Here is a 25,910-nt window from a genome sequence, read left to right as displayed (position 1 = left end):
CATCTGCGGAAACCCCGGTATAGCTAATGTACAAAGACAATGACCCAAGTTATGTACATGGTATTAATACAACGTTGTGCATCCCTGTTTGATGCAGATCATGTCTACTTGCCACCCTTTCTCTTCTTGCGGCGGTTGTTCTTCTTCTTATTCGAACTGCCTTGACTGGTCTCGGCGGCGGACTTGTCTGTGGTTTCGGAGGCCACAGCATCGGAGTGGATGTCCTCGTGATGCTCCTCTGGCACTTGGCCTAACGTAGGACTAGACTTGCTGCCTTCGCCCTCTTCGTCTTCGCCAGAGCTAGTGGCTTCGAGGACGAATTTGCGCACGCCACCCATCTTCACTTCAATTTCGGTAATGCTGCCGCTACGAACGCTGCCCCTGTTTGTCTGACGGCGCTCTATAGCCGACATGAGGTTGCCGGTAGGGGACGCTGCGATACTCTTGGCAGACCCTGCGAGCGAGGTGCTGCTCACGGCAGCCTTTATATGACCAACTGTTTCTGACCCCTGGGCTCCATCTTCATCCGCACCCTCGTTACCGGTGACAATGAGTTTCGGCGGCGTGGGCTCAGGCGGGGGTGGAGATGGGTCCGTATAGCTTGCCTCCTTCCCGTTCGGAGCTGGTCTCAACAGGCTTGTGCGTTCGTTGACCCCGTCGGTATCAGCTGAATCTGCTGGGTGAGGGTCCAATGCAACGGACGCGGAACGGCTTTGATTTCCAGAGCCTTGCTTGATCTTGACCGTTGATACCTTGGTGCTCTTTGGGTTTGACGCTGGGTTGGATGGACCTAGATGCTTTAGGTGGCCCCTCATCTCTTCGTAATTGGCCTTGACCGGAACCGTCGTGTGGACCATCTTGCCGTCTTGGCCCGTCGAGCTCCTGCGCATCAACAAAGTGGTTCTCGGACTGCTCGACAATATCGCGGACGAGTCGTTCCTACCAGTGAGGGACGCTGTCCGGCTAAGTTGCAAGCGATGGCCATCTTCTTCTTCCTCATCCAGGTCGATCAGCTTTCCATCCTTGACAGCGACATCCTTCACCATAACATCCTTGCGCTGGACTCGAGCCTTCGGTGCCGGGTGACTGCGGCGGATGGCCTTGTGTACATCAATGTACACATCAGATTCGTCAATGATTTCCCTGTTTGAGTCAGCAAGGTGAAATAAGAGCTCCTGGTCAGGGGGATCCTCACTCTCCGATCAGCTCTTCAATAACGTCCTCCAGGGTGACGACACCGAGAGCCCCATGCGATTCACCAGGGTATTCAGAGATCAAAACCATGTGTGACTTCCCCTCTTGGAAGAAGTTGAGAATATCCAAACAACTCGTCTCAGGGCGTGTTTCTGGGAGCGCAGCCAATGCGAAGTCCCTAACTCGCTTGGCATCCTCAGGATCGTACGTGATGAGCATCTTGACCAACAGCATACCAACAAAATCTCTATCGTTTCCTGCCCGGTGGATTGGGATGCGAGAGAAACCCGCATCCGAGACGAGTGATGTTATCTCCTCATCCAGTACAGTATCCTCGGATAAGACCAGGACATCAGCCATGGGAGTCATGACCTCCTCGACAGGCTTTCTCTTCAAATCCAGCACGGCGCTGATGATCGTAACCTCGTCCTGGTTCAACCTTTCGCCGACATCTCCGACGGACTTGTGGAGTGTCACCAAGGTCTTCAGTCCACTCTTCTTGTAGACGGTGCCGTGGTCTTCACCGAGAAGTTTGTCGAGAAGCTTTGCGGTAGGCCACGCAAGGGGGAACACTGTAATATGGAATTAGCATTTTCCAAATAGATTATAGTCTCGTGTCTGTGGTGGTCACTTCGGCGACACGAGCGCGTACGGAACACGACCACGGAACGGACAGTGGCATCATTAGGTTACTTACTTGCCCACATGAGGAAGAGCACAGGTTTCGACATATAGCCACCAATCTGTAAGCCGTAGCGCACACATATAGACTGAGGGAGGACCTCGCCGAAGATGACTGCAGACATTGAGCGTTAGCCAAAGTACTCCAGTGACGTTTCAAGGGCAGCTGATGAGCAGCTTGTCCCAAAACCAAGCCAACGAAGGCCTCCAGGAGTCGACATACCAATCAGCACAGTACTTCCCACGACGGCAGCCACACCACCACCAAAGCATCGGTCTAGGACAACGGGTAGGGTCTCGTTGACTATGACGTTACTCAGGAGCAAAGTCACCAGAACCCAGTGCTTCCCCTTGTTCAGTAGCGACAAGACCCTCTTCGCGTTCTTACGCTGCGGCTCCTCCGGGTCCTGCGAGACGACTTGGAGATAGATGCTGTCCTGGCCCATCAAGGCAATGGTCAGACCAGCAAAGGCACCGCCGGCCAGGACGAGGATCATGGAAACAATGTAGAGAATCCATAGCCCAGCGCCGTCCTCCACCTCGGGCACGTTGTCATGGTGGTCCCACGGCCGAATCGATGTTGGGGCGGCGGTCACGGTCGAGTAGCCCAAAGCAAGGGCTTTGCCAAGGCCTAGGACGGCTGGGCGGAGAGTGCGCAGGGCATCGAGTTCGCGTCGTTGCCGCGGCATGGTGTGGGAAGATTGGAGAGAAACGGGAGCAGCTGGGGCGTAGAAATGTCTTCCAGTGACAATACTGAAATAAGCAAAATCCGGCGACTGGGTTGGATCCGTATGCGAAGGCGCGGAAAGCTGTAGTTACGTCGTCGCAAGCGGCACGTCACGTCTTGTGCTGTCGAGGACGGGATGCCACTGGATGCAGGTCTCTGTGGCTAGTTGCTTCGGCGAGCGGCTTGTTACCAGTACAGAGCTAGAACCCCCCTCACGTATCAACCTCGATATAGCCTACGCCACCAATGGCTTGGTCCAGGACCTGTTGTTGAAAGGACTGCGGCTGCCCCTTGTCGCGATCGGTCGACAGTGAGAAAGTGGGATGGATGGGTGAGAAATGAGGGCGAGAGGGAGCTCTGAGCTGAGCTTGAGCACGGGGAATTGGCCCGCCAAGCTCCAACGGTGCGAACTGTGTGATTGGCCTGGTACTTGTGCCCCAGGCGAAAAAAGAATGCTGCAGCCGGTGAACTGGGGGGGCTCATCCCCGAGGGATCCACCGATGATCCCAAGATTGAGAGTCGTTCAACAGGAGCCCAGACCGGAACAGCGGATTCGCACTCGACCAGGGGCTCAAGGGTTCTCTCAAGACAATGATGATATTTATTTTGTTGGTGCGTTGTGAGAGCCTCTAGTTGAATTGGAGCCCGCAGACTCGTCGCCTGCTCCCGTGTCTTAGTCGGAGGAGTACGGGGATACGTCATGACGGGACCTCTGCCTTTGACGACTAGGGCTTGACCACGCTAAAACATGCAAGTACCTGGAGACCATGTACTATGCAACTTCGAAGATGACTTGGGATGCAGAATACAAATGCACCAAAGCGAACCATGACTGGTGGTCTGATGTTGAGAGCTCTTCAGATGGTAAACTAAACCCGATCCGCAAGAAAATGCCATCAGAAAACCTGGTGTAGAGAGCATTTGTCTGCAACCAAACACCATCGGCTATTTTTTTTTTTCCAACTTGTTATTGGCATGTGAAACGGCATGGCGGCGACCAATTCTCAATGTCATAGTCAACACGTCGTCTGGCTTTGATTCACAGTATAGCTCAGTATTTCGCTCCATCCTCGATTGCAAAATACTATCAACTCTGTAATCCGGTGTGTGTTGAACCGTAGGTATATTATCATCAAGTGGCGAGGCCCGTTCTCGTTCGGGAGTCAATTCTGAGAGCTCATTGAGATGCTGTACTACTGACCCATATTATTCACGACCACCACCTTTGCTCTAACTAGCCTTAGCAGCAGCAGCCGCCCGACCGTACGTCGTACCAAACCGCTCCAGCATATGCTCCTCGGCCGTGATCACCTTGCCGGTCAGCGGCTCGCTACCATCGAACGGCACAAGCTTGACGTCGGTGTTTCCGTCGACGAAAAACGGCACCGAGTACCGGTCCTTATTGCTCTTGTTGATGACCCGGTGCACGGCGCTCTTATAGGCATTCTTGGTCCAGATCGACAGCATGTCGCCGACGTTGACGACGTATGCATCCGGGTTGGGGTCGATGGGGATCCACTCGTTGGTGTTGCCGTTAAGGACCTCGAGGCCGCCAGACATGTCCTGCCAAAGCAGAGTGATTGCGCCTATTGCTCTCGGTCAGAACCACCGTCCTTTCGCTCATCACGTGCAAGTCAATTCTAGAGTCACCCACCGAAATCTGTATGAGCACCGGCGCCGAGCTGTCTGGCGTCGGTAGACTTTTGAGGTGGGTAATGCAGCAACCTAATTGAGCACACAGGGTCATTGGACATGAAGGGGACGAAGATGTCGTTTCCATAAGGCAGGCCTTTCGCCAGAATCTCCATAATCTTGGAAGCCAAACCGAGGCACTCCCTGTAGTACTCCTCCGTAGGTGTTTTCAGAACTCCCTCGGGGATACTTGATGGAAATATATTGGGCCCAATCAGGTGAGGGTGGATCTTGGTCCGCTCATCCTCTGGCGGTATATGTTGGCCGATATAGAAACCCTGTACATCTCAGCACCCGCGGTACACACGCATTATAAGACGATAGAAGAACTATACCTCTTTCAAGTCAGGCAACGCTCCTTCCTGGAGTGCTTGGGATCCGATAATCTCATAACCTCTGTTCTTCAGTGTCGGGTGCCTGAGCTGCTTCTTCTCCTCGAGTGGCAAGGCGAAGACCGCCTCAGCCGCCTTCGATACTCGACCCTGCAACTCCTTGGAGACGCCGTGGTTAACAATTTGGAAGAAGCCACTGGTGATACAAGCCTGACGGACTTGTTCGACGACCTTGGACGACTCTTCCGAGGACGGGTTAGCCAGATACGGGCCTAGATCGACCGTCGGAATGATGAAGCGAGCGGGTTTATCAATAGTCATCTTGAACGTCTCGGAAGTAACTGCGAAACCGGACTTCTGGTTGTTGCTTTGCTAGTGCTGCTACACAATAAGAACTCTAGAAACTCAGTTCACGTACAATAAACCGAGAGTCAGCTGTCTAAACATTCCTTGCTTACTTCATATACGGTGTTACACCCCTTCGACGTTGGGTAAGATGCTGATAAGCCGGCAAGATAGCGCAGCGGCGCATATTGCGGGGCCCGGAGTGCGCCGGGCATCGGGTGTCTCCGTATACGTGGGTCCACAGTCCCGATTATGTTCGGCATTTCGAGGCACTCCAGTTCACCTCTTCCGGGTGAGCTTCCCCATGTTTCATGTCAAGCTATCTTATTCATCCACTTTATACTGTTCTAATAATTGCCTCCAATACACATGCATTCGATTTGCAACGCTTCCATTTCATGTATTTTGTTTCAGCACGACGGGAATGGCGGTATGTTTCTCCTTAAGAGGGCACTTACAAGTAGTCTGGGCTGAAAATATGATATTTTATCCTTCCCTTGAAATCACGTCTTCTGGAAGCGGGTTAAAAACAGTAAAAGTCAACCCTTGACGTCTCGTGGATTCTTATCACTGTCCCAAATTGCCCTCTCACGATTTCTTCCCTCGACCGACGTGGAGATCAGAGTGAACATTCGCACAGATGAACAGGCTAAAAGCTCGGATGAGTCAATTGTGAGGGGCAGTAGGTACAGTAGGGACAGTAGGAGCCCGTTGTATTATCATATCTGGTGGACATATGAGAACCAAATCGGACCTGTACACAGTTCTCTGAGCCTTTTCGGTCCCATGCCCATTGCAATCAGGCGCCTGAAGGTCCCGACTACCGCCGGTCCAGATATTCCAAACCATGGAGTGGCATTCCCATCACTGCCGGATAGGTCGTTAGTGTTCCAAGGACCTGTTCGTGTGGTTCTCGGAATAACACTCTACGCCACACTCAACCTTACTTCTCTGACTTTCTGTTATAACCTACTCTTTGGCAGTTCTGGTAATTACAGCTTTTAGGATGTTGTTGAAAGGCAAAGAAGCATTCGCTTGAGGAGCGACTGCCGTTGGAACTCTGCTTGCCAAAGTTCTATATCTGGTGCAATCCGCATTTCGAGTATACCCTTTATGAGCGCATTAACATAATCCAGTAGCATTACGGTGGCTGCAAGTGACCAGTGTATGGCCAAAGCGGGAGTGAATGTGAAAACCATCGTAACTTCCCCAAGACCAAATTCTCTGCTCCCATGGAAGAGCTGGTCATCCGAGCAATACTAATACGCCCTCAAAATCTAACGTCATCCGCAGGAGCTAACAGCAGCTCGGGAACGCCTCATCTGAGCGGCAACTTACTTAGTATCCAAGAGCCTGGGCCGACATAGTTACACCCGCAATGTGGAAAACTTAACAGGAATGCGAGTTGAGCGAGTTTCTCAATACCCTCTACGAAAGCAATGGTCGCAGGCTTACGCTGGTTTGCTTCTCGACCCCTGATGATTTATCACTTCTCACAAAAAGTTTACATTGCCTCTGATTTCTTCACAGCAGACCGCACAAATCCGCATAGTAACTGATCCCCAAACTCATAGGATGCCGAGCTTGCGCGTGGGTAACATTAGCGGCCGGAAACTTCCTTTTTGGTGGTTCATCTACACGAAAGATTCAAAAAGGCATAAAAAGAAAGGGCCAAGCAGAAGCAATCTCACCCCTGGCGTTGCAGATTTCGGCGGCCGCACGCCTCCATCCCAGGATCTGACCGAACCTTATCTGGCGACGGACAGCACGCCATACGTACCAAAGACCCGGATTCGAAATAGATTGCAGGGCGTTTGTGGCTCCGTCTAGGCTGACGAACCTACCCCGGGGATGTGATCAGTCACCCGCAAGGACCCTTCAGCTCGTCCGCACTTGCAGGGCTATATCAGCCCTACGAAACCCGTTCTGCACAACGCTCATTTCTATTGCGTATATTCCTCCTCTCTTTCTGGAATTTTAGCCCCAGACTATAGACGCAGTCGATGGGGGTTTATGATAGAGAATATCAAAATCCTATAGCAACCGCCCGGCCGAACAACTCAACCACGGCTGAGGCGACCCGGCATATACGCAGTAAGTCTACTAGCCCTGTCCTGGCATCTACAGCACATACTCACCAGCAGCAGCTATACAATATTCCCAATAAGCTAAGCAACAATATCTCAACACACAGGACGAGTCACCTATCCACGTCCTCCATCACAAACCCATTATGGCGCGCCCCCAACTCCCCACCCCTCCGCCAGAAGACGGGGACCACCAAGCCGCAGACCAGCAGCAGACCTCCCCTCCGTCTCCGTCTCCGTCTCCGCTAGACATCCACCTCATCCCAGCACCCCCGGACCTGTCCGCGTACCCGCAGATCGGCCACCGCCCGCGCTTCGCCCGGCTCTACCGCCTGCCGGACGGCACCGTAGTCAAGACGGGGCGGCTGGTGCGGCCGACCGAGGCGCGCACGCTGGCCTTCGTGCGGCGGCGGACGACGGTGCCCGTGCCGGCGGCCCGCGGGTGCTGGCGCGACCCCGCCACCGGCCACTGGTGCCTGCGCATGGACGGCGTGGCCGGCGCGCTGCTGGCCGACGTGTACGAGCTGCTGGGGGCCGGGGCGCGGCGGCGGGTCGCCGCGCAGCTCCGCGGGTTCGTGGCGCAGATGCGCGCGCTGGAAACGGGGCCCGGTGGCCCGGACCGCATCGCCGCCGTGGATGGCGAGCCCGCCCGCGACGTCATGCTGCAGCTGCACCAGGGCGTTTACAGCTCCGAGACGGCGTTCCGGCGCCACATTGTGGACGGATTTCTGGACCGGACGCTGGACGCCAGCGTAGACGGGGATGAGGATGGGTGTTGTGATGATGAGGAGGACGAGGAGGATGACGAGGACGTGCGAGAGGTGCGAGATATCGAGCACCGGCTGCTGGGGCTGCGCCCGGCGGCGGCCGAGCAGGGGTTTGTCTTCACGCACGGGGACTTGACGCCGCGGAATGTCGTCGTCGACGAGGACGGCAGGGTGACGGGGATCCTGGACTGGAGCCAGGCCGGGTACTATCCAGCATACTGGGAGTACGCGAAGGCGTGCTGCTACCCCAGGGTCATGCGTGACCGGGGCGATGGGGAGCTCGAGTATGTGGAATCTGGGTTTGTCGTGGACGGAATGCCTGATGTGATCTTGCCGTGGCGATACCCGACGGAGGCCGCTGTGCTCAAGGAGGCGTATGAAAAGGCATTTTGATAGTTGTATAAGCGTATTTGTATCATAGGAGTTGGGGTGATACCCAATAGAGTTATAGACTATAGATTATACGTGGCAAGAATGGCATATGCATGACATTTCCACCATGACCATGCACTCTCTCGCCTCTCACTACTAGCTATACTGAGTAGATATAGTAGCATTACGGGGTCCTGAGAACATCGCAATATCGTGTCGTTTCTTTGTATAAACCGCCTTGATCCTATCACAGCCCCATTCCCTTCTACTCACAGGATGCGAGGCTCATTCCCGTGCTATGTTTAATGCCTTGTACCCTCCTCACCCATAGATGTTCCAGTTCCAGACCTATCATACATCTCAAGTCGGTGTGATCTGCAGCGCGCAGGACCAGTAGTCTAATATTGTGCCCCTTCAAGGGTACAAGACCTGGCCACTGGTTTCAAGTCGCGTCTACTTCCCTCGCTTGCCGCGTCGGCTGCGGATCATCGTCGCTCTTCTTCCCTCAATATGTCTTATAACAAGGGTATTGGAAGAGCGCACGCCTTCGTCGCAGACAGGCGCGTTGGTGGGAATTGGAGCAGAAAGACGTTAAATATCAAGAATAACCCCCCGGTTCCAACTTGCAGATGCACCAAAGACATGGCAGTGGCGATTCGATATCCTCCTTCAACTTCAATTCTATGCGTCGGGACATGGATTGCTGATATTAGCTGAGATCTCGTCCTGATATTCAACGTCAAACTCTCTCAACGCCCCAGTCTGCGTGTGCGTGTACCAGCAGATGATGTCTGCCATGGAAAAGCGCCTTTGTGGTGGCTTCATGTAGTGGCGTCAGGTTCCGATTACATGACTAGAGATTGATCGCCATGATCACCACATATCATCCCGTTCATCATGCTGCCGATTATCGTGGTAGCCGCCATTCGTGCCGTATTGCTCCTTGCCGTGTTCATAGTCATACACCTCGGCGTCTTCCGGGTAGTCCCCACTTTGTTGCACATCTGAATTACCGTATTGATTCGACTCCTGCGTCTTCCCGTTAGTATGCAAATACACCCTAGTTCAGCAGTGAGGATACTCACGCGGTGGTATTCAAAGTTATACTGTTCAATGCTCTCCTGCGCTTGCTGCTGTTCCAGGTATTGCTGCTCCTGCTCACGGCGCCGCCTCTCTTCCTCCTGTTGAAGTCGTTTCTGCTGAGGCGATTGAGGCACCTGGATTTGAGGATGCATTGCCTGCACTTTGGCAAGGTAGGCGTACATGAAGTTGCTGAGTAAGACCTGGCTGTATAGCGCTCGCCGGGGATTCGCCAGTTTGATATGCGCCATCCTATAAATTGCACGCTCCTCGAGGATAGGGAAGCGGGTCCAGTGATAGTCGACATCTGGCTCGAGGGGTCGGTATGGTGCCGGTTCCGGAGATAGAGGCCGGTTCCCATAAGACTTTCTGCCGCCTGAATCCCTGTCCCCCTTCTTTTTTCCTCCAAAAAAGTTGGCGAATAGGCCGTCTTTCTCCTTCTTCGACTCGCTCTTCCGGTGGCCTTCTTTCCTTCTTTCCTCCTCTAGCTTACTGTCCACGCTGTCCCGGTCCAACAACAGGCTCTCGCGGCCTTTCTGTTTGACGGTGTCGATCGAAGTCTGCAAGACGTCCAATCGTACATTGTCGTGTGCTTTCTCGACGAAGGCCTTGGCCTTAGACTTCTTGACGTCATCTTCCTTCTTCTCCTCCTTCTTCTCCTCCTTCTTCTTTTTATCCTTGTCATCACTCTTGAACCATTTCCACGAAGTGCTTTTGCTCTCGGAATCCTTTTTGCCCTTCTTTTCTGGCTTCCTTTCCTCGGGAGCTGCAAAAGTCGGGATGAAAGTGAGGCTGTCAGTCCTCGTAGCCCCTCCCCCTGGTAAGGGTGATGGCTGGTGAGCCATTTCATTTAGTGACTGCTCTGTCTTTGGAGGTCGTGCAGTTTGTTGTGACGGCGGTGCCGCTGGTGGCGAGGGTTGGGGTTGACTTGCAGCTTGTGCAGGCTGGCCATAATTATTAGGTCGCCTGCTCGAGCGTGCGGGTGGCTCCTCAGGCACCTGAGCCGGCTGAGATGCGGGCTGCGCAACAACTGGTTGCGACGATGAACGCTCGGGGTATAGTCTCGACTGGTACTGGGACGATTGATATTCTGCCAATTCATCCTCAAATGCAGGCGATTCGATAATTTGAGGGATCTGTGGTGCGCGAGATCCTTCATTGGACGGAATGCGCTTCGGCTCTGCTGGCCGAACTGGCGCCGGATCCTGGTATGTCTGTGGTGTTTCCTCGGAGGAGCCAACGTCTGCATCATGCGTGAATCCCTGTTGTCTCCTGACCGAGCGTGATGGACGAGAGTAGTTGTCAGCCAGCGGGCCGACAGGTTCAGACTGAACCCGCGAGAGGCCGTGGCCAGGGGGCGCATCGATGGGCGACTCCAGTATGGGCGACGACGCATCACCAGCATCCTCCCCGGCCTTTCGAGCCGCAATACGTTTCGAGAAGGGTAAGCGATCACCCCTCACGGAGCCACCCTGCCGGTCCTTCAGACTGCCGCCTTTCCGATATGTCGTCCTCGTCGAGCGACGGAGGCCCATGCCCGGCGCCACAGGCAGTATTGGCATGTCGTCCGCCGGACTGTCGCCTCCGGTTTGCTGCGATTCCAGCGTGAGTTTCTGCACGGCCTTGGAGGGGTCCTTCACAAGTTCGTCCAAGCTCAGCCCCTCTGGCAAGGGTTGTCCTGAGAGGTCCGTCGACTTTTTCCTCTCCAGCCGCTCTGCGCCATCCATGTACCCATCAGCCCCACGGCCGCCGGCGTTGTCGATCTGCCTGGAGAGCATGGACTTCTTCCGCCTCAGCGAGCCCGAGTTGCTCCTGTCGAGGCCGTCCACAGAGAGGGACGAGTCGTTGGACCGCCGTTTTATCGTCTGCACCCGTTTCTCGAGGAAGTTTTTGAATTCGGTGGGGGCCAGCTCCGGGTGCACACCAGCAGGCACCCACAGCAGGCGGGAAGGGTCAGCCTCGTCGTCGTCGCCTTGGGGGGCGATCGAGGGCATGGCCATGAGGGACATGTTCTGGAAGGGCAGCAAGTCAGGATCGGAGGTGTTGGACACATCCATGGACATGCGGCGGAGGGCCTGAAGGTTGCTGAGCTCTTGCGCTATATCACTGGGGTTCTCGATGCTCCCCATGGGGAACTCGGAAGCCTCGCCTCCCCGCATCTCCCTCAGCGTTGGCGACTTGGGCGACAGAGGACCACCTGGGGCGCCGTTCCTCTGGCTTGGCATGCGGCCGGGCAGAGTGTGAGATTTCTTGGGACCGGACCCGTTGAGGGCATGGTTCGTAGATGGGTTGGTCTGTTCGCCGGCATGGTCTGAATGGGAGCGGACCAGACGGAGGGGATGATCCTCGGAAGACTGAGGGTCCCCGCGATGGCGCGTGATCTGTTCGCCGCCATATGGGGAAGCGATGAAGCTGAGGGGCCGGTCATTGGACTGGTAGTCGTCGTCGTCGCCGTACAGTGTGCCTATAGTTTCAGTGATGTGGTGGCTCGAATCGGATATGGACAGCTGGTTAGCATGGCCACGCCGGCTCGCGAAGCTGTTACCGACATGGCGGGGCCGCGACGAGGTCTGACAGAAAGGTCAGCTCTTGTTTCCAGGGGGAGCGTGGCGGCGAGGAAGGGTGGGAGTGCTATCTCGGGCGGCAGCCCCGAGGCCTTCGGGGGTGGAGCAGGAGCAGGAGCAGGAGCAGGGACGGGAGCGGCAAGGAACTCACCATCATCTATATCGGAGTGGTGGTGCGACCTCACGAGTGAAGCCCAAAGCACATAATCTGCCCCTATACGATGAAGTTTGTGTGGCACCGGGGCACTATTCCGAGTATCGCAAAAGCGGCATTACCGTGGGAGCGCAGAGCGGCAGCGGCGTAGGGCAGTCAATCAGCGCGGGCGTCGGTCGGTGGAAGGGGTTTCCCCAAGATCGGGTCTCTGAGGGCGGCTCGCGATGGCGGGATTGCGGACGGCCAGGAAATACCGGATGCAGCGGTCGACGATGGGACGTGGTTATCAGTTGGTGGCCGTGGACGGTCGGGGGCCCAGGTCGCGTCGATCGATCACCACGAGGCGTCTCTCCAGCTCTCGTCTCTACCTCTCTCTTTCTCTTCCTGCGCTGGCGTCGTTGCCCCGGCGGACCTCTTCTTCTACTAACAAACAAAGGGGGCTCGCTAACACGGACGGGCGAAGGGTGGGCGCCGGACTGGATGGGTGCGATGCTGCGCTGGCTCGAGGAATGAATGACTGCTATTGCGAGGGGTGGTTCATGATCATGGCACGGAGGTAGTATCTCTGGCGTGCATCTCCTGCGTCCTTTGGGATCGCTGGCTGCTGGGCAATGGGCAATGGGCAATGGGCAGACTGGGAATGGGGACTTGGGATAGGCGTAGGCGTAGGCGTCGCCTGCAGGTGATGGGCGGACGGGATTGATTGGCACTCGGGGCTGCCAATAGGAGGCCGTGGGTCCTTGGATCTAGGCCGGGGGACCAAGGACGGACTGGGAACTGGGGCCCTGGGATCTCTCTCTCAGTGGGACAGGGCAGCGGCCTGAGTGGGACGTGGTAGACGGCAGGACGCGCAGAACGGGCAGGACGGGCAGGACGGGGGGGCCAAGGGCCAACTATGGATGGATGGATGTCCCAGACAGGCCTCCATGGGCCTTGATGGGCCTTGATGGGCCTCTTTCTTCCAGGTCTGTGAGGTCTCCTTCGCTTGCCATTCATTAACGTTAGCGTCCACACTCTCAGAGCTTACGAGGGGGGGGGGGCAAGGTCTTTGGGAAGCATCACGTGCGGATTAATATTCCGTCTTCTCTCGTGGCCACCACCTATATAATTGAGTAAAACGGACGGCTCGTCTTGCCGAATACTGTTCTCTCCATCTCGGCGTGCAGCGGCCGTAAACCCTTGAATGGTGGACCGCCTGTATCTAGACACTGGACTGCCGTGCTGGTCCATTCCTCTTTGTCGCTGCAACAGGAACAAGAAAAGCCTTTGCACAATTTCCCTCGTCGTCCGCGCATCTCAAAGACGCCCAAAGGGGCTTCCGACCGTGACCCCCCCCCTTAGAAGTTAGGGGACGGCCTCCCGGGCACTGAACAGGAACAGGGCACCTGCATGCATTGACAAGCGGCGCGTCCGCATTGATGAGAGCCAGATCCAGTCGCCTGGGCTCCCGCCTGGGTGCCCACCAGCCAGGCCCCCAGGCCTAATGTTCCCACCGGCGAGGTCCTCAATTAGTCCTCCATAATTTTAAGTTTGGGTGTCTGAAAGCGGCTGCACCCAAGCATCCTATCATGTAATTTGAATTCGCCCAAAACCACCGCCACCTTACCTTAACCCCCGGATCTCATAACTAGAATCTCAGCCTGCCGAGCTCGCGGCGCCGCCACGGTTTTGTCCCTCTTGTCTCTTTGGGCTCGCTCTCACCCTCGGGGCCTCTTATCTCCACGACCGCCCGTGGCCCCTGTCATGGACGTAGCGTGCAAGCGTGCAACGAGGCTTGGCTGCCGACCCCCAAACTTCTCCGATGAACCCAAACCCGGATAAACGTTGGAGATCACGGCCCATCGCGGCGGCCAAAACGTCATTTCTGCTATTTATGCCGTGGGCCATGCGCAGATCCGAACACATCATCATGCCGCTCGGCTCCTGTAACCTTCTTCTGCTGGGCCCGTCGCGCTCTGCTCCAGCGCTCCTCAAACGGCTAGCTGGCTGGCACCGTGGAAATGGTAATGCGGGAACGCAGCACTCAGCCAATACGATTGCAAAGTGCTCTTGATTTTATCACTGGCCTGCCACCTACCTTCTAACAATAGTGACGGCCTTTGTTAGTGATGACTGCAATCGGCCATATACCTGTGTCGTCAAGTGGCTGATTTGCTCACCCCACCCCGCCAACCAATTTCGAACATGACCTGGCCTGCCCTGAAGGATAACGGCGACAGACCGAAAGAACTTCAAACTGTGTAACTACGGTACCTAGTTGCTGGGTGCGCAGTCGAGCCCTGATCACAGGCATGCCCTTCCTGCCATCTATTTTGCGGGCGCCGCTGCGGATGTAGTATCAAGGGGTTCCAGTCGGGCAAGGCTGGCGCTTGAGCAGTTGTTCAGGGGGAACCTTGGAATAGACTTCAGGGGTAAAACTGCCTGCGCGGCGTTCAAAACTAACATTTTGCTTGCGTCGTGAGGACCTGGGCTTGCTGGGCAGGCGTACTAACATCTCTACCCGGAGTTCCTTGCCTACCTATGCAGGTAGTCAGAATTCCCCCATCCAGGATGGGCCGAAGCCTTCCTACAGGCTCTGCAGAATCGATAAAGGATAGACATTCAGGGAAGTCACCCGGTCTCCGGATCATGGAGCTGCCATCTTGCGGGCGTGAAGTCGGAGACCAGGATCATCCGACGCCGCTAACCTAGGGACCTCTTCGGTACCCTGGTAGCTAAAGATCAGGATGGATTCCTCAACCAATCGTCGCACAATGTTGCTTGCAGCTGAGCAGTGTTGGACGCCCTCTATTCAGCGAACCCTTCGTCACGTTGCAGCGTGATGCGGGGGATATTGAACACCTGCTGGTCACGAACCAGACCGCCTATTGAAAACGTCGTGCCCCATGACACGGCAGTTGTTGCCTCCATGTTGACCCTGTTGACCTCGCACAGCCTTGTTGAGAATTGAAGGCCTTGCAGTGGATCGCTGCTTCGTGTAACAGCAGCCTCAAGCCTACTCCAAATGCCCCTTGGAGCGTTGTAGTCCACGGCATCGTGCAACACAGGCTTCTGGCCCGTGCAAAATCAGCCTCATGGTTCATGGTTGGTTACCATCGCGGATTCAAGCACCCGCTGTGAATGCATGGACTGCTAGCACCGTTGTGGAAGACCATGCGCCTCCTCACGCGCCCCTCGCCGTGCTGCATATCTGCATGTAAGCCGGTAACCTGCCCATCCTCCACTTTCCTCGTCCTTGGTATGCTGCAAGCCGGAGAAAAAAACAGTAGTCATACGAATAGATAACGAGTACCAAGTTGGCCTTAAAAGTGCTGGTTGGAAAGAATTGCTCCCGAAGCCAAATGATCGTAATTGTCTCTCGGATTGGGGCTCTTCCTAGAGACCTGCTTCCTGTTGTAAACAGTACGGGTTCAAGTCAAGCCTGCAACTGTATCAACACCAAAAGGCAAGCATCGGTCTTGTCCTATACCACCTTCGACAGCGAGGCTCTGGCCGGGATCCGAGCACCAGGTCGAGTCATGCTCATCACCCCGCATATTCGTGACCCGCGGTATGTGATCTGCGAGACAGACCTCCCGGATCCGGATCCGCTAGCTGATTTGCAGGCCCGGTCACCCCAGAATTACTTGTCATGTCCCGCTACTGTGTGTACACACCACACGAGAATGCAGCTTGAGATACGATGGATCCCCGTGGGTATGCACCCGCACAAGTTTCCCGGGGGTCGTTCTTGGTACCTTAGCTACGGCAGCAGTCCGCGTCGCGTTATGTTTGTTTAAAATCGGCCGACAGCCAGGTCATGGCCAGGGAATCCAAACTTTATCTCGTCATCGGCGTGTACTTGACACCCCGATGTTTGCGTTTATCTTTCTCTCGTAACGTTTGGGATTTTATCATTGTGTCGTGCTTTATCAGGTCATTACCTTGCTCAGATGGCCATCTCTGCCCTGCCAGTGGGCACCTGGCTCCTACTGTCGTCCTTGGTCGCCGTACAACAAGGTTTTGCCCAGTCTTGCTGGAAGGATACGCCATGTAGCAGTATTCAGTCTGCTTCATTCCCTGGAGAATGGGAAAGCAACAATTTCGCCCCTTCGTCGAGAACGGTGGCCCCTTCAGCAATATCGAATACAATCAGTGGTGAACACATCGACTCGTGGCCGAGCGTTCTGGCGCTGGACCATCAGCTGAGCACAGTGGTCTTTGACTTTGGCCTCGAAGTCGGTGGGATTGTCACCCTCGACTACACCGTAACTTCGGTGGATGGGAGCAATGCTCTTGGGTTATCTTTCACGGAAGCCAAAGACTACGTAGGGCCGAGCTCGGACAGCTCCAGCGGAATCTATTCCAGGGAGGATGGTGCAATCTATGCAAACTTCTCGAGCCAGGGGGACTTCACCTATGTTATGCCGGATGAAAAGCTACGTGGGGGATTCCGCTACATGACTTTGTTCCTTCAGCCCGGCAGTGCTTCCGTTCAGATACACAACGTATCCTTGGAAATCGCCTTTCAACCAACGTGGTCGGACCTGCGGGCATACCAAGGTTATTTTCATAGTAGCGATGATCTGTTGAACAAGATCTGGTATAGCGGTGCCTACACCCTCCAGACCGACGCCGTTCATCCGTCTACCGGTCGGGTCTGGCCCGCACCTGAGACGGGATGGCAGAATACCGGACAACTTGGGCCGGGGGAGACAATTCTTACTGATGGCGCAAAGCGGGATCGAACTGTATGGCCTGGCGACCTCGGCGTAGCTGTTCCGGCTTCATTCTACAGTACGGGTGATCTTGAGTGCGCTCCCTTCCCCCAGCAGCTTGTTTCATTCTGCTGAAACGTTTTGCAGGAGCACGAAAAATGCTATCCAGTCCTTGTACGACTACCAGGTTGGTGAAACGTTCCACTCATCACCACGTGGATTGCAGCACTAATATTTCGTGGTAGGACACAGCCTCGGGCGAGTTCCCTTTCTCTGGGGTCCCGCTGTTTGCGACTGGGAGTGATTCGTACCACATGTGAGCTGCCGAACATTTGCTCGGGCGACAACAGATATTTACCATGCTGCAGGTGGACCATGATCGGGACATATAATTACGTTTTTTACTCAGACGACCTCGATTTTCTCACAGCAAACTGGGAGAAGTATAAGCTCGGTATGAACTTTGCCTTGAACCAGATCGACTCAAGCGGACTCTTTTACGGCGACAGTGCTGAGCACGACTGGGGCCGCCTCAATGCAAACGGCACTTTGACGTCACTGCAGGCGATATTCTACCGTACACTGGTAACAGGCGCAGTGCTCGCCGATTGGGCCGGTGACACAACAGGCTTGGGACCTCTTTGGCTTGAGCAGGCTGAGAAGATCAAGGGACTGACTATCACCAATAACTGGGATAGCCAATCCGGCGCCTTTTTTGATACGTCGGAAAGAAGGAACATCCATCCCCAGGATGGGAACTCGCTGGCAGTCTACTTTGGCCTCGTGAACGCCTCGTCGAGCGAGGCCGCAGCTGTTTCCACCTACCTGACCCAGAACTGGACGCCGATTGGCGCGGAGTGCGAAGAGCTGCCGGGCGAGATCTCGCCCTTCGTCTCGTCATTCGAGATCCAAGCCCACCTCCTCGCGGGGCAGACGCAGCGCGCTCTCGAGCTGATCCGCCGCAGCTGGGGCTGGTACCTCAACCACCCCAACGGCACCCAGAGCACCATGATCGAGGGCTACCTGGTCGACGGCACCTGGGGCTACCGCCACGATGCCGGCTACCAGGAGGTCTACTCGTACACGTCGCACGCCCACGGCTGGGCCACCGGCCCCGTCACGGCGCTGACGGAGCACATCCTCGGGCTCAGCGTCACGGGGCGCGCCGGCTCCGAGTGGCGCCTGGCGCCGCAGCCCGGCGACCTCACGCATGCCGAGGGCGGCTTCACCACCAGGCTGGGCAAGTTCCAGGCCAGCTGGACCAAGACGGACGACGGCTCGATCAAGGTCGACTACGACGTGCCGGATGGGACGACGGGCGAGGTCGTTGTCCCCGTAGACGGGATGGATGCCGTGGTGAACGGTGGTCAGGGAAAGCGGTCCGTTTTTGAGATTGTGGAAGGGCGGGGCGGACGAAAGTCGGTTTTGATACGGAGCGGTGGAGGGAAGCACAGTTTCGTATTCCGTTGATATTGCTTCATATCGTTGGGTGGAAGACCAGTCACATAACGATGCAGACGCTGCCCTCGTCCCCAGGAATAATAATGGGCTAAGTGGATTCCTGGGCACAGTCTGACCGGGTTTTGGCAGAAAATAAATTCAAACTTCTTACGTCACTTGAAGAACTGCTTATTGTACAACTACAGAAACTATTCAGACCTCCAGACCGTTGCAGAGAAGCCGTAGAACGAACCCCAAACCCCATAAATCTCATGTTATGGGATCACCGTGCCAGCGCAACGCAAACATACCTCTTTCACTCAACATAAGCCGCGACAGTGTTCAGCTGGGATTATCTTCGATTTTAGGTCAGTCCTGTTCCTGGCAACGGACTTAATGACCATCGTGCCCTCCCAAGGGTGGCACTTCGCCTCGCCCTCTTATTGGCCTGTCAGGGAGCCGACTATACAGGGTATGGATCAATCCAAAATGGGTATAGCGCACCACATCGAAGCTGCTATATGAGAAGGGATATATGTAGTGAATCTACAACAGCCAGGCCAATACTGGACTCACACCTTGGCAGGGTAGTTTCACCGTTGGTTTTTACAGCTCCACGCCGTGGATTGGCAAGCAACCGCAGCTCACACAGACTACACCTATGTTCATTTGTGGTTGGTTACGCAGCATTTTCTGCTATATATGCAAGTTTGATCTTCCCTTGCATGGCGTGCAACTGTGTCCATCCCTACCATACTCTGTCACAAACAAAAAGTCTCCTTTCGTGTATTTGGTTCTTCATAACTCCGCCTCTCCCATTTGCTTCGCTTTCAACTGCACGAAAGTTGTCAAAATGATACCACAATCCGCGATGACGCAAATAAGCTTAACTCCAGTTGTCCAATAACATGTCCATTCGGCTCTCTAAGCTACACTTATCTTTGCCTTGAAGCACACTACCATTCGAGTGCCTTGGTGAGGTTGTTCGGAAACTTGTTTATGCCGTGTTTTATAGACTATTCTAATAAATCTCGAGCCAGTGGATGATATCCCATTTACGATTTCGGATAGATAACAAGGGGGTCATATATGCAACCGACGTGAGGTGAATCATGTTTTGGACTACTGAAGGCGAGGGTAGAAACTTTAGCCGGCTATACTTGTATATGATTCTATTGTTCTACCTGAAAGACAGTTTTCACTGGCTCTCCAGGCTGTGAGAGTCATATGCTGGTTAAACACCCGTCTCGAGTGTTTCATTCATGCCTCTGGCTTTGACTGACCGACATCCGTCCCCAGCACCACCGGGCTACCCAACACAATCATGGACTTCAATCTTGCACCACAAACGGAGTTGCTATAGTCGCCTTGGTACTGGTCGTCTCGCAGGTAAATGCAGTAGAAGTGACACAAGGTGCATAACAGCTTTGACTCGTCAGCGTTGTGGAAACTTGCTATTTCTTGAGCGACGCGCTCGGGCGTCAGTGGAGAACCTACTTGGAGTAGAAGCCAAATTTGCCAAAGCAGGTGGTGTATGAGTAGTAGCAGTTGGAGGTGCTCTCGCTGCAGGTGGAGTGCTTCTCAGTTGCGGACGGGGCACTGGTGATGGTTGCGGGCTGGGCCGTCGCGCTGCTAGGGGCCAAGGCGTGGGCGCCGCCAATCTGAGCGCTGACGAGGCCTGCCAAACAGGCATAGAAGCAGTACAGGAGGTACATCGTGGGAGAGCCTCGCAGGTCTTCCTTGACTGGTAGGCTGCTAGTGGCGTCCTTGGGGGAGGTTGTGGTATTGAGGGAGAAGTAGCCAGGAGCCTTCGATGGTGCAGAAAGCGTGTGTTAGCCCCAAATGAGCCGGAATGCGCTTGTGAACACTTGTCTCAGAACGATGGAAATTGAGCGTACCACGTGAATCTCGCAATCTAGTGTGAAGATTTAAAGTCGCGTGACATGTCGAATTTCAGCGAATATGAAAGCCGAGTTAAATAATTCGATACAAGCCGGTAGAGAACAACTTTGTAGGTGGAGAAGTGAATCAGCTGTGTGCTGCTAGGATGATTTTGTCACAGCTTCAGTATCGTGGACGGGCCAACATTTGGAGCTTGCCCCTCCACATCCAGTAATTGAGGAAGCTAACAAGGGCCAGTCGAAATCAGTCCAATTTCCTGCCCCTGTACTGCGATGTTTGCACAATGCATGTTGGTTCTGAATCGACACTGGATCCGAACACCCGGCAGCATTGCTGGATATATCAATCACTGAACGTTTTGTTGCAATCGTACGCAGGTACTGTGGCAAGAGCGGCCGTGATTCCTGGCGTGAGTCTCACATATATGCCTTCAACACATTGGAACGCCGGTTCTTTTGAACAACCCTAGGCAATCCTCCAACTTCGAGACCTCATTAGGAAGTTGAAGACTAGGAAACAGAAAGTCAGATGATGTGCATAATTACCTCTACGTCCTTGCATTACACTCTCACCCAGACTCAAGAGCCACATCTCGAACCACTTGTTCCCCGCCGTGTCATTTCCATCAAGTACATGTGGTCCACCTCGCCGATGTGGAAAACGGCTGGGAAGGCTCTGGAATGCGATTCCTATTCTCAACCAACGCCGGATCGTGTGGTACGCGGGTCAAGTCCGTGATTTGGTGGTATCCTTGTTTTTATGTATGTCGACTGCTGCTCTGCATCCCACCAGGGCCTTTCTTCCACTTTCTATATATGACTGTGCACTTCGCACACCATCAAGACACCGGGAATTCTGCGTTTCTTCCATTATATCAGCTTAAGATGCGCTTAGCAATGAATTTAAACAGTGTATGACGAAACACCCTATTTACCCATGCAATACAGGGTCTATTTGATTTTGAAAGTCTTCTTTCTGTATGTAGTGGTTCATGTCCATTACACTGAGTTCTAATCATTGTGTAGTATTAGACGGCTTGCAACAAGTCGACATTAGATGATCGCCTGGTGCGGAGCCTGGAAAAAAAAAAAAAAAAAAACCATCGCAGTAGTCGTCGCAGACCTAGGCCAGTAAGAGGCATGAAATACCAAGTTGTTTGAGTACGAACTCTCCTACCAAGGCTTGTGAGCACTTGAAATACAGTACAAGCCATTTCCATGCTTGTCGTGCTCTTCGGTGAAAAGCAGCCCGTTCCCTGTGCCTCATTGGCAACCAAGCCCTCTCCACGAACACGAACATAGCATCATCAGACCTCCTCGTGCTTAACGATATCGAACTGGTCAGCCGAACCGGCCAGATCCTCATCCAGCACGTCCCACTCCTCCATGTCGTCAGGCGGCGCGACCGCAGGTGTACTTGATCCTCGTTTTGCTAAGTGGCTGTCAACCTGACGCTTGAGGAGCAGAAGGTCCTTGGTCGACATCTCCGGCAGCTCTCTCAGAATCTCGCCTGCCTTGACCGCGTTGCTGAGGATCTCCTTGAACTTGGGCGAGTGAGGTGCCGGTGCTTCTGCGCTGTTGGTAATGTTGGGTTTGGCTGATGGCATGGTTGACGATCTATTGCCCCTGTTAAGAACAGGAGTGATGTTCACGACCTTGTAGGAGGGGGTTTTGGTGGTTGGTTTGCGAGCGACTGGAAGCAGGGTTTCCTTCTTGGAAGACAGGAACTCGAAGTTTCGGACTTTGGCAGCACATGAGTCTTCGTCGGTGTTTGAGACGTTGGGCTTCCACTCAACCAGACGAACTGAACTGCTGCGGCTCGTCATGGTGATGTCGGCAGGTCTCTGTGGCCACTGGGGGGTTTTGACCGAGTGTTGTGGTAGCTTGGTGAGCTTCCACATCCACCACGCACACTTGGGGACTGCTACGTCTCGAATTCAATCGTTCTGGGTAACGCGAATAATATGACACTTTTAAACTCGGGGTCGTAAGGCACAACGATTGGAAGCAAGGTTCTATCCACCAGAGACTTGGAGGTCTGAGGAGGTAGCCTAAGCCTTTTTGTATGCGCATGCTTGCTGCCTTGGCCACCTGGCCAAGCTACACCAAAAGCCATTCACTGCGACTGTTTTCTCTTTCAAGAGTCATGTTTTAGAGTATCATTTTCTTCATAGAGCAGAAGTACATGACCATAGAATGGAATAGAATGGATCTGTGGGTTGCATTGCATCATATATGGTTTGAAGAGAAGAAAGAATATACAGTTGCGATTTTCGCGCATACGCTGAATACATGAGACTTGGGTTTAGGCTGGCCAGACCTGCCCGTGCTGTGGGTTGGGCTCGCTGGTCGAGTATATCAAAACTTGACAGGGTCTAGTCCGTCATTTTGCAACCAACAGTTTTGGCGTTTGCCCCCTGGTAACGCTATACTGATAAGTTTACTAGCTCCCTGTCCGTACAACGTTGTGTGCCATGCAAGGCCATTTTTTGGTGGGGTTAACACGTAGGATTGCTTACATATATGTTATTTCACGAGCTATAGTTGGCTGGTAGTTTTTTTCTCGGCCGGGTGAGGCGAACGGCCGTGTCAGCGCTGTCAACGTGTCGGGCTTTACGGCGGGCGCGGCACGCGGGCACGTTGCCTCGGCTCGCCAGGGTCGTCGGCGACACGTGAGTGGCCGGCTTCGAAAGCAGCGTTCAGCAGCCCGGCTGTGCGTCGTCCAGCTCGTCCCCGTGCCGAGTCGAAAGTCCCCAAGTTATCAGCATTATCTGGCCTCTGCCGTTTTGTTGGGGATATGTATATACGTGTGACCCCAGCCGCAGGGCAACTTGAAGCACACTCCCCTCCACTAAGCACTCACTATTGAACTCTTGGTTGCTGCTGCCTTACTGCCCTTCTAGGAGCCAGCCAGGCCAGCGCTGGCAGTTCAGTGGCCGGAGCTATAGCGAGGTCTAGCTGCATCTGGTCTAGCCGCCAGGCGCAACCCCCTGTCCGCGACGTCACCCCCGAGGATCCCCAAGACCCTGACACGCTCTCAGCCTACCGATCGCGACGATTGCCTGCCTCTGCGCTCGCAAATATTCAACAAATCCGACTGCTACACCCGAGAAGTCCGTTGCTGCACAACTACCCTTATAATAGCCCTCAAGACATACGTTTTCACTTCCCATAACCCTCAAACATTCTCCTGGTTCATTGAGTGATTTTGTGGGGAATCCCAGCCGGAACTTCTCAGCTTCACACGAACGGCCCCGAGCCTCCTCAACTTGCCGAGACCATAGTTCACGCTGCAGCATACTCGCATCTTTCAGCCATCGAAGATGGGCCTTCCCGAACAGAAAGAGGGCATCATGCCCCTCCACTTCGTCCAGAGCCCCCCGTTCTCGATACAGTCCCCGGGCGAACTTGCGAAAGACGGAGAGACGGCCCCCCACCGAAACGTCAAGGCGAAGGATGGTCTCATTGACAAGCCGGCGCCGAATGTCAGCACCATCTACGAGCTGCTGAGGAACAGTGCAGAGAAATTCCCGGGCAAGGAAGCTGTCGGCATGCGTAGGCTCATCAAGACACACACCGAGAAGAAGAAGGTCGACAAGGTCGTGGACGGCGAGACCAAAAAGGTCGATAAGGAGTGGACATTCTTCGAACTGTCCGGCTTTTCCTACCACACCTACTCAGAGTACGAGAAGATGGTGTTGCAAGTCGGTGCCGGCCTGCGGAAATTGGGACTGGAGCCCCGCGACAAATTGCACCTCTTTGCCGCGTCGAGTCGCAACTGGCTGTGCATGTCGCACGCGTGCTCCTCTCAGTCTCTCACCATCGCCACCGCCTACGATACCCTAGGGCCCGATGGTGTCAAGCACTCTTTGGTCCAAACCAAGGCCAAGGCCATGTACACGGACCCGCACTTGCTGAAGACGGCGGCCGGGCCTCTGAAGGAGGCCAAGGATGTCAAGTTCCTGATCTACAACGACGAGACGAACATGCCCATCAAGGACGAAGAGCTTGAATCGTTCAAGAAGGCTCACCCGCAGCTAAAGGTTATATCTATCTCTGAGCTCCGAGCCCTAGGAGAAGCCAACCCGGTCCCGCCGGTTCCGCCAAAGCCTACGGACCTGTACTGTATCATGTACACATCCGGGTCAACGGGACCGCCGAAAGGTGTCCCCATCACACAGGAGGGTATTATCGCGGGCATTGCTGGTTTGCACTGCAACGTCGAAGAAGGCATATCCTCCAAGGAAGTCGTCCTTGCTTATCTGCCGCCCGCCCACATCCTGGAGCTGTGTGTCGAGAACCTGGTCATTTTCGTTGGCGGCACTCTGGGCTACGGCTCGTCGAGAACTCTGTCCGACTCGAGCATGCGTAACTGCGCAGGCGACATGCGCGAACTGCGGCCGACTGTCTTGGTCGGTGTCCCGCAGGTCTGGGAGACGGTGAGGAAGGGAGTGGAGGCCAAGGTCAACTCTTCCGGGGCCGTGACCAAGGCCCTCTTCTGGGGAGCTTACAACCTCAAGTCTGCGCTCGTATCGTACGGCATGCCCGGAGCTACCATGCTGGACGACATCGTCTTTGGCAAGGTACGGCAGATGACCGGTGGACGCCTCCGGTTTATCTTCAACGGCGCGTCTGGCATCTCGCAAGGCACACAGCACTTCATGTCCATGGTTGTGGCACCGATGATCACTGGGGTGAGTATAGCCAACAGCGGCAAAACTGTGTTTAGGTGTGAATTTTACTGACTCTGCCAACCTATATAGTACGGTCTGACAGAGACCTGCGCCAACGGAGCGTTGGGCAACCCCCTACAGTGGACGCCCAACGCAATCGGTCCCGTCCCCGGCTCCGTCGAGCTGAAGCTCGTCTCGCTGCCGGAGCTCAACTACAGCACCTCATCAACACCGCCGCAGGGCGAGATCCTGCTGCGCGGCAAGCCGGTGCTGAAGGAGTACTACGAGAACCCAGAGGAGACGGCGGGCGCCATCACGAGCGACGGGTGGTTCAAGACGGGCGACATCGGCGAGATCGACGCCAACGGGCACGTGCGCGTCGTCGACCGCGTCAAGAACCTGGTCAAGATGCAGGGCGGCGAGTACATCGCCCTCGAGAAGGTCGAGGCCGTCTACCGCGGCTCCCAGTACGTTCAGAACCTCATGGTCTACGGCGACAGCGCCCACCCGCGCGCCATCGCCCTCGTCAGCCCCAACGAGAAGGCCCTCGCCGACCTCGCCCACAGCCTCGGCGTCCCGGAGAAGGCCATGCACAGCGACAAGAAGGTCCGCGCCGCCGTGCTCAAGGACCTCCAGACCGTCGGCAAGAACGGCGGCCTCGGCGGCCTCGAGATGATCTGCAATGCCGTCCTGGTGGACGACGAGTGGACGCCTGCTAGCGTGAGTTGTGCATTCTGTTACCCTTCTTTTCATCTGCTTCCATGGAATTTCCCCCTTATCTCTATCGCCTGAAACGTTGCTGACCAGATTGCGACTCTAGAACCTCGTCACGGCGACCCAGAAGGTCAACAGGCGGGCGCTGAAGGAAAAGTACGCCAAGGAGCTCGAGAGAGGCTTTGAGTAGGAGGCCTTCGCCTCACTACGCGGGTGGGAACAGGATATATGGGGCACATCGTCAGCATTTGGTTATGTGGGTATACTCAAATGACTTTCAACAGCAGGCGGGTGGGATTTCCGGTCTACTTAAACAGCGAGGGTTGCATTCGCGGATCTGGTGAAGGCTTATGCCGGGTTAGGCGCCGGGCGACTTTGGCTGTACGATATATCGAGACCAATCATAATAAGAGGGTCGCCAGTTGACTGAGACTACAACTGTTGCTTTAAGATGACTACTTTCACATGATGTTACGCTTTGCTATTTCCA

General features: G+C 54.8%; 8 protein-coding genes across 8 annotated transcripts; 3 read left to right on the top strand and 5 right to left on the bottom strand.

Moving 5' to 3' along the window:
• Positions 1–104: 104 nt before the first annotated feature.
• On the bottom strand, positions 105–2,564 carry JN550_007441 (uncharacterized protein; the record flags this gene model as incomplete). Its single annotated transcript, XM_049319291.1, has 4 exons — positions 105–1,143; positions 1,196–1,766; positions 1,892–1,990; positions 2,099–2,564. 4 exons carry the CDS (start codon positions 2,562–2,564, stop codon positions 105–107), a joined length of 2,175 nt encoding a protein of 724 aa, XP_049170723.1.
• Positions 2,565–3,832: 1,268 nt separating this feature from the next.
• JN550_007440 (uncharacterized protein) lies at positions 3,833–4,947 on the bottom strand (the record flags this gene model as incomplete). The annotated part of the gene is made up of 3 exons (XM_049319290.1): positions 3,833–4,188; positions 4,257–4,572; positions 4,630–4,947. 3 exons carry the CDS (start codon positions 4,945–4,947, stop codon positions 3,833–3,835), a joined length of 990 nt encoding a protein of 329 aa, XP_049170722.1.
• A 2,257-nt stretch (positions 4,948–7,204) lies between these two features.
• Positions 7,205–8,218, top strand: JN550_007439 (uncharacterized protein; the record flags this gene model as incomplete). Its single annotated transcript, XM_049319289.1, has 1 exon — positions 7,205–8,218. The coding sequence occupies one exon, from the start codon at positions 7,205–7,207 to the stop codon at positions 8,216–8,218; it is 1,014 nt and encodes a 337-aa protein (XP_049170721.1).
• Positions 8,219–9,070: 852 nt separating this feature from the next.
• Positions 9,071–11,995, bottom strand: JN550_007438 (uncharacterized protein; the record flags this gene model as incomplete). Its single annotated transcript, XM_049319288.1, has 3 exons — positions 9,071–9,226; positions 9,283–11,847; positions 11,993–11,995. 3 exons carry the CDS (start codon positions 11,993–11,995, stop codon positions 9,071–9,073), a joined length of 2,724 nt encoding a protein of 907 aa, XP_049170720.1.
• A 3,932-nt stretch (positions 11,996–15,927) lies between these two features.
• Positions 15,928–18,162, top strand: JN550_007437 (uncharacterized protein; the record flags this gene model as incomplete). Its single annotated transcript, XM_049319287.1, has 4 exons — positions 15,928–16,787; positions 16,840–16,879; positions 16,938–17,008; positions 17,061–18,162. 4 exons carry the CDS (start codon positions 15,928–15,930, stop codon positions 18,160–18,162), a joined length of 2,073 nt encoding a protein of 690 aa, XP_049170719.1.
• A 1,301-nt stretch (positions 18,163–19,463) lies between these two features.
• Positions 19,464–19,847, bottom strand: JN550_007436 (uncharacterized protein; the record flags this gene model as incomplete). The annotated part of the gene is made up of 2 exons (XM_049319286.1): positions 19,464–19,557; positions 19,630–19,847. The coding sequence occupies 2 exons, from the start codon at positions 19,845–19,847 to the stop codon at positions 19,464–19,466; spliced, it is 312 nt and encodes a 103-aa protein (XP_049170718.1).
• Positions 19,848–21,340: 1,493 nt separating this feature from the next.
• JN550_007435 (uncharacterized protein) lies at positions 21,341–21,859 on the bottom strand (the record flags this gene model as incomplete). The annotated part of the gene is made up of 1 exon (XM_049319285.1): positions 21,341–21,859. One exon carries the CDS (start codon positions 21,857–21,859, stop codon positions 21,341–21,343), a length of 519 nt encoding a protein of 172 aa, XP_049170717.1.
• Positions 21,860–23,356: 1,497 nt separating this feature from the next.
• On the top strand, positions 23,357–25,610 carry JN550_007434 (uncharacterized protein; the record flags this gene model as incomplete). The annotated part of the gene is made up of 3 exons (XM_049319284.1): positions 23,357–24,727; positions 24,797–25,426; positions 25,527–25,610. 3 exons carry the CDS (start codon positions 23,357–23,359, stop codon positions 25,608–25,610), a joined length of 2,085 nt encoding a protein of 694 aa, XP_049170716.1.
• Positions 25,611–25,910: the final 300 nt, after the last annotated feature.

Source organism: Neoarthrinium moseri (genome assembly GCF_022829205.1).
Source record: "Neoarthrinium moseri strain CBS 164.80 chromosome Unknown scaffold28_Wmoseri_CBS_16480, whole genome shotgun sequence".
Lineage (NCBI taxonomy): Eukaryota > Fungi > Ascomycota > Sordariomycetes > Amphisphaeriales > Apiosporaceae > Neoarthrinium > Neoarthrinium moseri.
This window is presented reverse-complemented; position numbering and strand designations above follow the sequence as displayed.